The sequence below is a fragment of the Parasteatoda tepidariorum genome, chromosome 3 (assembly GCF_043381705.1).
Source record: "Parasteatoda tepidariorum isolate YZ-2023 chromosome 3, CAS_Ptep_4.0, whole genome shotgun sequence".
Lineage (NCBI taxonomy): Eukaryota > Metazoa > Arthropoda > Arachnida > Araneae > Theridiidae > Parasteatoda > Parasteatoda tepidariorum.
This window is the reverse complement of record NC_092206.1, coordinates 7,677,556-7,691,678: the sequence shown is the minus strand read 5'-3', so window position 1 is coordinate 7,691,678 and position 14,123 is coordinate 7,677,556. Positions and strand designations below refer to the sequence as shown.

General features: G+C 30.8%; 1 protein-coding gene and 1 long non-coding RNA gene across 3 annotated transcripts in view; one reads left to right on the top strand and one right to left on the bottom strand.

The window, feature by feature from the left end:
- Positions 1–14,123, bottom strand: part of LOC107449963 (uncharacterized) — a 329,392-nt gene that overhangs the window by 145,252 nt on the left and 170,017 nt on the right. For both annotated transcript variants that reach the window (XM_016065656.3, XM_016065657.3), the window contains exon 2: positions 9,080–9,397. In XM_016065656.3, coding sequence (XP_015921142.1) covers positions 9,080–9,397 — 318 coding nt within the window. The remainder of the gene's footprint in view (positions 1–9,079; positions 9,398–14,123) is intronic.
- LOC139425111 (uncharacterized) overlaps positions 1–14,123 on the top strand; it is a 64,141-nt gene that overhangs the window by 34,096 nt on the left and 15,922 nt on the right. The gene's annotated exons all lie outside the window — the stretch shown is intronic.

Below are 14,123 nucleotides of genomic sequence, written 5' to 3'. Positions count from 1 at the left end.
AACGAGGGCAGGAAAACCTTCGTCACCTGCACCAAGTGCCAAATTCATCAGGCTTCGCCTGAGCACCTCTTGGATTGCATGAGACTTCCTAAGGAGGATCTCTATAGCAATCCTCTCCTAGCCTTCGACTTCCTAGCAGTCAACGAACTCGTGGATCTTGTCTGACTCCGTCAGACAGAGAGGATAGGCAATAACAACACAACAACACATAATCGCTTTGGTAAACGTCCGAAATATTTGCTGTATCCGATTTGATATTAATTTATTATTTGACATTATTATATTTATTCAATATTTTAATACCTGCAGATTATAGATCAGGAGAAACACCGGATCACCGAGAAACACCGGGGTACCGGTTAAATGCATACTGGGAAGGAGCACTTGACCTGAAAAAAGCATTGATGTAGGGCATACCGGGCAGTGGCACTGAACCTTAAAACTCCAGAGAAAACAATGACACTTAACTGGACTTAGTATACATTGTATACTTAGTATACATTGTATACTTAGTACACTCGGACATTGACCAAAGCGATTTTGTGATTGTCAACATTCACCGGTGGAAGTCTACAATCACCAATTTCGGTCNTATATATATATAATTATATTTATTATTTAATATTATATTTGTGTATATTTCTATTATTATATTATTATATTTATTCGTTATTTCAATATCTGCTGAGGATAGATTAAGAGAAACCTCAGTGTTCGGAGTACCGGCTAAATGCATATTGGGCAGTGGCACTTAACCATAAAAAAACATTGATGTAGGGCAATTATATAACTGGCAGTGGTACTGAACCTTAAAAAAAACATTGATGTAGGGCATACCTGGCAAATGTATACCGGGCAGGTGGCACTTAACTAGACCTAATGTATATTTCGGACATTTACCAAAGTGACTATGTGATTGTCAACAGTCACCGGTGCAAGTCAACAGCCACCCGTTTCGGCCATTCACAGTAACATTTACGTTTTAAATTCAGTGTAAAATGCAGCTATATTGGAAATAAATCTTGGAATCTTGAAATTGAATTTCGTAATCTTGCGACCCATTTCTGATTGGACTTAATTGAACTTAATTCCCCCCAACTAATTTGCACCTTGAAAATTATCAAACAAAATGCTTCGTTGACTTTTGAAAAATGTTTCCCATATTCACCACCACATCTTTCTGTATTTGAAGTCAAGTAATTGTCCAGAGTATTGTACCATTCGGCCTGTATATCGTGTGCTAATAAAAAAAAAGGGATAAGCAATTCTAATTTATTTGCGGAAAGTCAGATTGTTCGAATCGTTTTCTCCTTAATATAACTAGATGGGATAGGAATTTTAAAAGGGTGCATTAGCATGGCGCGCACGTCTGTTCGAATTGGAGAACCAAACTATCACATCGTTAACTGAAGGCGGCCTAGTATAAAGTTTCGTTACAAATCCCTAGGGCCTAAGAATTTTTTTCCCTTGACACACTCGAATTCTGTAGGTTCTTCTTCTTCTTTCTCCCTTAAATTTTGGCTTGTGGCGTCAATTTGATACTGCTTTCCAGAAAGTTACTTGTCGCTGAAGGGAAGTTTCTTCTTTGACTCAATTCTAGAACTGGCAAAGGAATTACAATTTTTTCATTGGTCAGCTCTTCAACACGTGACAAGATAATTCAATGCCCAAAGCAGATCGGGAATAAAGAAAAGAAATGTTAGGGACATGAAAATTCTAGTCTAAAGAAGCAATGTTTGTTCTTGAATACGTTCTAGGATTCATTCTTGATGGTTCGAATATGCTTTTTAATCAGAGCAGACGATATTTTAAGTTACGAAATCAGACGGAAAAACGTACTTTCTCTGAATAAATATACCTTTTTTTCCATGGATTCTAATTTCAGACCCTCAAAATATAGGGGGTAGCCATAATCTGTGAAAAGTTAAGACCGCTTGATGTTAATTTTACTTATTGCGTATTTTGCCATATCTCTGTAACTTATAAAAATCGTTTGTCCAAAAATAATTCCAAGCAAAAAATAACTTTTAGTGAATATTTATTATTTTTTTTCATTATTTTATTTAATAATAGTCGAAAAAAATTTAAATTGTAAGGTAAACATTTTTTTAAATATCATTTTACAGTATGCAATTTTACATGGCAAAATACAAAATTTGAGCAAAATCGGTCGAATAACTCTCAGAAATCGAATTTTGAAAAAGTCGTATATTTAGAATTCGATTTCTCAGGAAGTATTTAGCCAGTTGCATACCTTATAATTCAATATTTTTTCGACCATTATTTAAAAAAACAATAAATATTTATGAAAAGTTATTCTGTGCATGGCAAACGGATTTTATATATTTGAATAAACGGATTTTATAATTGTGTGCAAACATTTTTCAATTCGCTTAAAAAGTTCTTGAGATATAGTGAAATACGCAAAAAGTAAAATTAACATTAAGGGGTCTAAACTTTGTATTGCTCTCCTGACCAAAGTATTTGAACAATAATTCTTAGATTGCGGCTACCCTCTGTATTCTGAGGGTCAGAGAACTGAAACCGTTCAATTTGTTCAGAGAAAGTATGTTTTCGTGTCTGATTTCGTAATTTAAAATATCGTCTGCACTAATTAATTCGCTTATTTGAGGTCACCCCCTTGAGCCATTAAAATTGCGTCTTTTCATTGGATCAAAAGTTGTTCAGAGTGGTGGTTGTCACACAGTACAACTGAAAAACGAAGTTTAAATGTCGTAAGATTCTTCTAGGAATGATATAATAAATTTTAGTTTCATTTAGCCATACAACTTTAATTTATTTGACTTTGTCTTTAAATTTAGCAAGAATCAGTGGTTGAAAGCGTAAGGTGACAATATTTTAGTGTTTATGAGTAAAAAAAAAGATTAAAAGCGCTTTGGGCAACAAAAAGTTGACATGTAAATCTTCGGAAACCTCACTTCAGGTGACAAATTAAAACTCCGAGAGTTTTAACACTATGACGCGAATTGTTTAAATGAAGTAATAGAAATTTGCTGTTTTCGCAAATTAGAGGCTCATGGATGGAAATATAAGGCCACGATGTAATTTTTTATTTCATCAATTTCCATTTCGATATGGTTCACCATCACACCATGCTAAGGTTACAAAAAATTTTATTATGGTTTAACATGCTCCAAAACGTCCAATAGTCTTCAGACACTTAAACTGGCTTTTGGTGATTTGTATCTCTTCTCTGCTCTTATCGACGTTAATAATCGTTTTTCTGAGTAAAGAAGCGTTTTCTTTCTTCATTTAGTCCCGCAGTTTAACGGTAAACGGGTGGGTAATCACTTTGATCAGCCTGCGTATGGACCGAGGGTGCGCTGTTAAACTGTTATACGCAAAGTGCTCGTGTTCTCGAGCAGGTCACCGTGCTATCAAGGCAGGGGAGCCATTCTCTCTGCAGATGATCAAAATTGCGATGGCATGTCTTCGGATCATCCCCAGGGATGTTTCCTAGACCGTTGCAAATTGCCTGATATGTAGATCTAGTGCGATGTAAATTAAGTACCTATCTTCAATAAGTAAAGCAAATAAAGTGCATTTCTTCATTTAAATATTAATTTACGGCAATTAATATCATGGAAACAAATTTGAATGATATCATTGTGCAATTAGCTTCAAAACTTCTAAACAGGTTTTTAAATATTTTAATCTCTTATTTGTTCTTATCAATCTCAGTAATGGTTTTTCAATATATAGAGACGTTTTATTTCTCGTTTAAAAATTAATTTGCAGTTAATTCTCTCTCGTTATTGACAGAATTCGGGCTTTAAGGATGTCCATTACGAACCATTTTGCATAATTTATCCAATCGATAATGGAAATCACCATAATTATTTCCTATTCCACACTCGAGTCTAATTTGAACAAAGCCCAAACGAGCAGCGAGAAGACATAAGTTAGGGCGAGTAGACATATTAAAGACCTGATTCCTATCACCAAACAATCGACGAAACGAATGGGGTTCGCATTCTATTGTTCCAAAAGGAATGTTACCTCTAACTCTCAAATGTTGGGAGGGTTATGGGCCACCTACTCAAAATAACGACATCTTCCGTTCTTAGTGGGATCTTACTAAACGAGACACTTCCCTTCGAAATGACCAGTAGTAAATAATCTGGAGAAGTAAGAGGCGTCGTTCTAGGAAAATCGAGACTGCGAAGAAAACGGAAGGAATGTAAAATGAAGTTATACAAGAGCTTTTACGATTTTACTTCAGATATTTGCAAAGAATTCTTTTTTTTTCTTTCACATTTAATAAATTTTAAGAGAATCTTGTTTATATCTCTTTTTTAGAGAAACTGATACTCTAATATTTTAAATTCACTTATAAAAACGTATTTTTATAAAATATAGGGGTATAAAAATGTTTGCAAAAATATGGGTATTCCGTAATGACTNTTTTCAAGGGAATATAAATTAACGATTCTTAAGTCTTGAATTAATGTTTGAAATTCTTTGAATAAGGATTCCTTAAAGTTATAACATGGCTTTACAAAAGAAATATGAAAATTGTGGCTAGTTTTTCATGTAGCTGATACTGGGTGAATGGTAATTCAATCCAAAACATATTAAGGATCTGCAGAATATTTTGTTATTACTTATTCATTAAAATATAATATTTCAAGGCTATAAGATAATAATTATAGATTCTAAAGTCTTGAATTAATCTTTGAAAATCTTTGATGAAACGTTCCTTAAAGTTATTACTAGGCTTTACTATATATATACATATATATATGAAACCAAGTAAAAAGTAAGTTAAAAAATAATAACCATTTTCAAGCAAATTATTGTTTGAGTGAAAAATACGCTATTAAAATCTCAGCTATTACTACTAGAGAAAGCAAGACTGAAAACAGCAAAATCTGTTTGGTTTTCGATGAAAACAGAGAGAAATTTAATGGCGGTAATTGGCAAAATCTTAAAGCTTCTTATTCCCAATTCGTCTTTTTTCTTTCTATTTTTTTCTATTCAAAATTTTAAAGAAATGTCCCCTGGTTAGTGTTTTATTCTTTATATGACATTTTATGTACACTAATAAATACAAGGATTCTCAATATATATAACAGCGGTCATTTGACAAGGGTTTCTTTATAAATGTATCAACTTTTTTTGGTCTACTCTCAGTCACCAAAGATTGCTTTTAATTATATATCAACCCTTTTTGGTCTATTCTCAGTCACCAAAGATTGTTTTTAACTATATATCAGCCCTTTTTGGTATATTATCAGTCACCAAAGATTGTTTTTAACTATATATCAGCCCTTTTTGGTCTATTTTCAGTCACCAAAGATTGTTTTAACTATATATCAACCCTTTTTGGTCCACTCTCAGTCATCAAAGATTTTTTTTTATTGTTCCAGTCGTATGTATTTGTTTTTAGGTTTCAAAAAATGAAAAGAAAAGAAAAAAAAACACTGATTTTATAATGTTGAATAGTACTTTAAAACAATATTTTTAAAAAATGTGGTCAAGTGTAATATTTTCCGTTCTTAAAAAGAATTATTTTTTCTTCACTATCCAGTCTATCATCTTCGCTTAATCAAAATTATTTCTGATCAGTGTGACAACCATTTACATAAACTCAATACTACCTCAAAAAGTAAAATTCTTTGGCGCATATGAAACTCGGGTCTCTTTTATGCTCATATTTTGTCGCGCTAATTACATGCAAAATAGAGTTTCGTAATTTTTAATTATAAAAAAAATCTACTAGTTAGTAAAAAAGAATCTGTTAGATTATCGAAATTATATGTACGGAAATATATAATCCAAAAAAAATGTTTTGAAATTTATTTTTTATTCATATTCAAAGTTTATCAATAATTGATTTTGCAAATTAAAGAAATTTCAATAATAAGTAACTGTTTCTATCAGATCTAAAAAACTTAAATCAAGTGCAAATTTGAAAAATTATTGCTTGGAATTGAGCCTCATTTGGAAGATTTTGCCTTCAACTCAGAAATATACACGATAGTGTTTCATGCTGTATTTCATATCCATAAATTACTAAACTGCTAAATATATTATTTACCACTTATTTAGTTCTAAATTAAAACAAAATAATGAAAAATATGTTTAATAAAAATTCTTCATCAAAGGGTTAAGGTTAACGACCACTGCAGATCTGTTGCATTTATTTTATAATACTGTTTTGATAAATGACAAAAATCATGGAATTAAATTAACTAGTAACCGTATTAATTTGGATTGTTTAATATAATAGCTGCTTTCGTATTAGTAAGAGATAGTATTAACTCTAGGAAAAAGAGACTTTTTACGTGGAATCAGGTTCAATAGATTCGATATTAACTCCTTACCTGTGACATATATTTCAGAAAAATGGGCCAAAAATGGAAGAAATATTTTTTTGTTGACTGTTTAGCTTTGTTCTTTATATTATTATGAAGGTTAGAAATTGAATTTTTATTACAAAAATAAAATTTTAAATGCAATAACTACTGTATTTATAATTTTTGCATAAACATAAAAAAGTAATGGATTGCACACACATCTTATTCAATTAGAGCAAATTAAACAAAATTTTGTAGCTAAATATAATATAACTAGTATAATATGATATCAAAACACAACAATATGATTTTCAATACATAAATTTTACAAATCTTTTCTCTCCCTCGACCCACATTTCCCACCCTCTTTTTCCCTCCCTCGACTGAAGCTGTAATTGGTGAAAAACTAGGACCACTAATGCCATCTATTAGGAAAATATTAAATTAAGTATCCTAAAGTAGAAACGAAATCAGCTCGGGCTTCACAAATTTAGAAACGTTAATTTTTGTCCTGCCCGAAGTCATTTCGGGCATCACAAATACTGCACGTAGTAGTTGCCCGAACTAAATTCGGCCGACACTCACAAGAGGTTAATCTATGGACTCATTTCAGATTAGTCTCTTATCTATTTATTTTTCCAATTAATACAAACTAAAGATTGATACAACTTTGAACTCAAATAAACTTTCAATCATTCGTGTGTTTTTTCCTTCTCATAACCGTAAAAACTAATAGCTACTTACACCAACAAAGATATTCCAACCTATCGCAATTTCGTTTTATTTTATTTTCAATTACTGTCGATTTTAAACTGAAAGGATCGCTACTAACGAATTAATTTAGTCTTTAATGTTTCAAGTGACTACCTTTAACACCTCTAAACACATAATCTATTGTAATAAAGAAAATGCTGCAGAAATTGTTCTTAATGTGCATTCTTTTCTATTCAAATACAATAAACTTCCCCTAATGACTATAAGTACGAAATAGGTTTTTAAATATTAACTTCCTATTTTCTAAACTGCTTTGCATAATATCTGTAATCATCGTTTCCATGCGTTAATGCTCAGAAATTTCAATTTCCTCCCTCTGTCTAATGCCCTCTTCTCAAATAGGGTTCCTTCTTTCATGAGTAATAACAACAGCAACAACTTAACACGGGTATTTGTTAAAAGGCATTAACATAAAACTTAACAAGGAGGTTATTTGAAAGCACACACTTTCATTAACCATTGCGTTTTGCGAGGTAATTACAGAAGTGAGAGTTTTTGTGGGTTATTATTTTTAAATAATGACTTTCATTTAAATATTTTTTTTTTAATATTGTAGTATGGTTTTGAAAGCAATTTATATCGTTTATTAAATTGTAATACCCCGTTTTTCCACCAGGGGGAAAGAGAATAGCGAATTTATAAAATTCTGTTTCCGAATCAGCCTTCCTCCCTTAATGCAACTTCCATGCAATTGTTCAAGAATAGGTACTTATGAAAAAGGTACTAAAGGTACTTATTTAGGTACTTATGAAAAACAATATTTTTAATAATGAAAAAAGGAGCACATTATATTTTTTTGAAAGTTGTTTGTAAAAAAAGTCAAAACAGTTTCATATTTAAAATAAAAAATTATTGTAATTGAACAAACTGAAAATATTTTTAGTTGTTTTGTGTATTGAAAAAACGTTTTAATATGCTTGTTCAGAGTTTTTGTACATGTCAGTATATTTTGTACTATTTTATATAGTGTTCTGTATGTTGTATCATATTGTATTATATATTTTTAAAAGCATTTCATGTAACGTTTGCCTTAAGACGTATTCCATAGTTAAAAAAATACATAATCCAAAATTATATCTAAATACACCACAATAAAAAAATGAATGAAATAATTTTTTTGAAATTGTAGTGCAAGTAGCATTTTTAATTACACGTCAGGAAAAAATGTTTTAATATAATATCTCCGCAGATATTTTAATAAGTTTTTCAATGAAATTTAAAAAATATAGTTGACACATAGAAAATTGACCAATATCAGAAATAAAAAAGTTCGTTTTAAAGGGCCACTGCCCCCTTTTTTAATATCAATAGTTCTATCAGTAATTTTTTAATGATTGTTTTTATTATGGTTCATCGAATTGTTAATGCGCTGAAAAATTAACCAAGCATTAATTTAATGCGCGATTCAGTAACAACAAAATAAATAAATAATCTAAGCAATTATAGAGTTGATGGTTTTTTTCTGTCAAAATTTTCATTTTTTGCAATGTACACATAAGATAGCGAACCCAAAACTATTTTTGATTTCAGAATATTTTATGAAAATAAAATGTCAAATAAATTAAAAGTTTCGCTTTTTTTTTCATAGCGTAGGATGTAGTAGGTGTTAACCTACTCGTTAATTAGATAGTAAATTTTTTTGGAGAAAATGAGTTTAAATTCAAAAAAGAAAAAAAAATATCATTTTTTTTTAAACATTTGAGTGTGATTTATGTTCTTGCAGAAAAAAGGGAAAAATAATTATTAGTGAAATTTTTAATCACGATTAAAATAATAAGAAAAATGGTCACAATGATTTCACAAATATTAGTTTTAAGTTATCATGCTCAATCCAAAAATCATCCTAGTTTAGATTCTTACCTAAAAAATTTACATTATTTTCCAATTGACAAAATGGATCAACAAAAAATAGCCCCTAGTTTACCTCGAAGTTAAAATTATTTTAATCAAATTCTGAAACCAAATACATTCAGAGAGTGACTCACCGAGTATTTGTCCTGCAACTGTTCTACCGTCTTCTCCGACCACTGCATTCCGAGCATCCCAAGTATCCGTGTACTGAACAAACGCGTATCCCTTGTGCATAGAGATACCTATGAGGCGACCATATCGACTGAAGATACGCTCAACCTCTTCCTTGCCCACCACGTAAGTGTTGAGGTTGCCCACAAACACTCGACTGTTCACGGACTGTGGGTCACTACTGTTTGTGTGGTTGCCCACCCGAGTCATTGCCGTGGTTGTGCTGCTACAGATGGGTGGTGTGACTCTGGGCTGAGAAGGCGGTGCAGCTTCTGTTATGCCTATGAGAACAAACACTTGGGATTAACGACAAAGGGTAAAAAAATAATTATTGCAATAAAAATTTAATGTGAAATTTTGATCTTCTGATGATCTTGGACATAAGATACCCATGCTGCGACTAGCTCTTCAGAGCAAATCATTTTCCATCTATCATTGTCTCTAGAGACAGGATACCCAAGTCAAAATTTTTGATGGTCCCATCAAATCATTTTGATGATTTATGTTGATTTAAGTACGATTCATCATGGTCACCATCATCCAACATTTTCCATTACGCGTTCATGGTTTTTGATATACCAACTAACTTTGATCATTCCATGATAGAAAATACTACTTTCATACTATGATGGTTAACCATAATGAGAAGTTTGATTCTTATGGACCAACAATCCATGATGATCCGTAATGGTCCATGATAGTTCTAACTATGCATTTCCATGTTGGTTTAATAGGAATTTTTGTTGGTTTTCAGGCATATACCATCAAAACAATTAGGTTTTTTTTATCTTGGCCCATCATAAATCAGTTCGAATTCTTACATTGGGATGATGGTTGTTCATGATTGTTCGAACATTAGATTTCTAAGGAACTATGATAGAAATTTCTGATGGGTAAACACGAACAAACCATCAAAACAAGTTGCTATTCTTATGTTGGACCAACATAAATCAGTCCGAATTCTTACATTGGGGTGATGGTTACTTACGTTGGTTATCATCAAAAATGTAATAGTTCATGATGGAATTATTGAGGGTTACCATCAAGATTATGTTGGTTCATCAATGGAAAACCATCAAAAAATTTGACTTGGGTAGAAAGATTTGCACTATTGTGCCCATTCTTGAGAGGAAGAAATTGGAATAGAATCTTAAATAATTGTTAAGTCCCACAGAAGCTAGATTAATATCAGCTTTAGGATGTGTGAAATTTATCGATGAGGTTTAAAGGAGAACGTTTTGGTGAATTTTCACAATATCATCTTTAGGATGTATAGAAATGAAATTATCGAAGATGTTTGAAGAAGAAATTTTTTGTGAATTTGAATATTGTTAGCTTTAGGATGTATAAAAATAAAATAAAAAATATCAAAGAGAATCAAGAAATCAAATATCAAGAGAAGGAACTTTTTGTGAATTCGAACTATATCAGCTTTAAGATGAACAGAAAAAAATTGGCTTATACATTTAAAAGAACTACTACAGTTGCTTCAAAACTGATCGACGATTTGAGAAATCTAATAAAGAAACACGATTGTAATTAATTCACCCCAAATTTCAGAATTAGTTTCAGGGTTTGAGATAACATGGCGTTTCTAACTTGGAAAAAAAAACTGTAAAATGATGTTTTCAGAATGACTACATCATTTCCAGGAAGAAAAAAAAGTAATGCAATCGGTGGATGAAAATAATAAACACGTGTGGAAATATTTCAACTTAAATGGTTTGTTAAGCGGCTTATAATTCAAAAATCAGAAGTGCCATCTGTTGACATATTTTGCAGCAATTTTTGGGAGGGGCGAAAATAAAAGGTTTCCTTAGCAAACGCAGCAGATCGTTCGTCTACATCTTTTTTTAAAATTATTTTTGGTCTACTAAATTTTATGCACTTTCAAAATTTAAGAGTTTTTAAAATGCACTTAACCATATTTACTCCCAAAGCTTTTCAAATGTGATAACTTAAAAGAACTGAGGGGGGAAACAAATTAAACATTACTGAGTGGCTTGTGTCCGTACATCATATTTAGTTCATAAATTAGTTTACATTTAAGCTTTTTCAAATTACTACACTCATGACTGTTTTTTTTTTCATAATAAAACTTTAATAATAATCAGATCACAATAACTGAGTTAGCTGTTTATTTTTATATTATGTTATTGATGATATTGATGTTATTCAAAAAATGATGTTCACGGCATTAAAAACAAAGATCAAAGAAAAAATAAATTGGAAGTTTTTTTTGTTAAGTGCTTAAATTTTGAATTTTTTAGTTAGGCGCTTTAGGAACATTCTAGAATTCGAACCGTTATTTTTAAAAGCAAATTCCTTCAATTATTATTTAAGTGCTATATTATTGGTATATTCAAGCATATACCGTATAATTTATTTACGATTTAAGATGGGAATATTCCAATCTTTATAATTTATTTCCTTTTGATTCTTTACCTATTAATATTTTATTTAATTCTTAATCTAATAATCAATACAGATTCCTTAAATTAACTGTCTGATTTAAAAATTTATCACAAGAGAAACAGTTGAAGATTTAAAAAAAAATTCTTGCAGCAAATATGTATGACAGAGCATGCTCGTCTTTCCCGAAGTTCTTGCGTTTAGTTTAAAATTTTTTCTATAGATGGCACTGAAAGAAGTAAATCTGTAAACCAAAGAAGAACAATTTAAAGTTACATCACAATTTTACAAAATCTTTATATGAATTGAAATCACATTACATTTTCGAAATCAGATAAAGTATATTTTTGGACAAAGAAATTTTTATACAATCAAGGCAAAGAAAAAAATACAGTAAAAAATGTTTGCAGCACCACCTATCGGAAAATGTTTACACAGAAGCAAAATTATGACAGGAAAAAAATAAGGTTATCTCTTGTCACAAGCAACGGCCAAAAAAATTATTGCTTTAAGTTTCTCTGTTCTTCTGTTATAAATTTTTAGTAAACTGTCTGTCCAGTTTAAAACGGTATGATTTATTATCATAAACATTGACAAAACATATTTGTACTGCTAAAAGATTTTCAATTTGGATAATTTCTTAGCTTTTTAACTGTATTTAAAAAATGCCGCAGACATAATCAATAGAAAGCCGCATAGTTTGCAAGAAAATGCTAAGAAGTGCTGATCTAAAACAATATTCATTCAACTGTGGATAATAAGTCGAAGCTGTGTCTTTAACTTCATAATCAATTTAACTTACTAAAAAGTTTATTCCCTTTCCGCATTGTTAAGGAAAAAATTGAAACTTAAATTCTGAATCAGCATAAAACAAAGAAGAATTAAAATTTTACTATGTTCGCAGACGATGTCAAGAAAAATAAACTCTTCAACAAATTTGCACAATGAGCACTCAATTGATCTTATTTTATAAAATGACGACAGAAAGTTCTTTTTTAACTTCAGACTGCGATGCCAAGTTGGGGGAAATGGAACGAAAAATCGCGCCTATCAATCTCAACTGCAGAAAAAGCTGAAGAGAAAAATTTCAGTTTGTTTTGACAAAAGAGCTGAAATGGTAACGAATGCAATAATATATCATTTTATTTCTTAAGCAAGATAATTTTTTATTTCATTTTTTTTCTTCTTCAGACGACATTTAGCCATTTTTTTTCTTGGCTCAAAGAATAAATTTTTGAAGTTCTCAAAGGAATAAAATCGCAATTTAAAGACTAGATAGCGTGAAAAAACTTGAAATGCAACCTTCAAAGCTTTTTTCTCTATTTTGACTAAATTTTTTTAAAGCATATAATTAGTGACAGCTGGAATTTTTTCTGTGAAAAATGAAATTTGTATGACTTTATCAAAAATTCCTTTACGTTTTATTCCTAAAGTTATAAGTTTATGCTTTGTGTAGAAATAACTTACGAAAATAATATTTTTTCCTCTTCGAATCTCCGTTTTCTCAAATATTTTAAAGAAAATATGTATTTATTTACCAGCAAGCTTCATTATAAATAGTATTTTTATTCGTTACAGGATTTTTTTCGCAAACTAAACTTTTTGATTTACTTGTTCGAACTTGCTCAATTGGGTATTCGCTCTTCAAGAAGATCTCCCATATCCTCGGATGTAACCAATGACATCAGAGCCAGTTAATTTTCATCAGCAAAATGGCGCATTAAAAATAAAGTTTCTCTACTTAAGTTAGAATGTCAATTAACAATAAGTTAATGAAATGCGGAATCGTATCGCACATCGAATTAGGTGAAATATAATTCTTACTTGTCTACTTCTTATATTTAACTTAGACTTATTATTTGTTTATGTATTTTATTGTAACTGTAATATATTTTTGTGTTGTGGACAAGGCAACTGTGATGCATAATTAGTTTGTTTATGTTCCGCATGGCTTCATGCCTGTCTTTGTGTTAAGTCTCTGTGTAAATATTTAGTGAAAGAATTTAAATCATTGAGAAAGCGATTCTTTCATTTATTTGTGAAAGAATTTAGAAAGTGTCACTTAAGAGAATCGATACTTGACGGTCTTGGCTTTCTCGAATTAGAATGGTAAGAACAGCTGCTAACGTAAACAAATTCCATGTTTCAACATTCAATCAGGATCGAGATACCCACATTACGTCACTTGCAGGTATTCCATTTCATAATGCAGTGTTTCCCAAACTTATGACTTTTGTGTACCCTTTCTAAATTTTTCGTAACGCTCTGTACCCCTAATAAGGAATGCATTTTTTACTATAGAAAAATTGCTCAAAAACTTAAAATCACAACTGGCTGTTGACACCACTAATTATTAACTGTTATCTCTGCAAAAAATAGCTAATAGAAAAATACGTAATCGTAAATTTTCATGTTTTTAAATACATTTTTTTGAAATTTTCGTTTGCTTCAAAATATTTCGCATTAGAACGCGTACCCCCGCTAAACTGTTCCCGTACCCCTGGGGGTACGCGTACCACACTTTGGGAAGCACTGTCATAATGCATCCAAGAAATAATTAACCATAAACCATGAAATCGCCATTACTTTAAATAT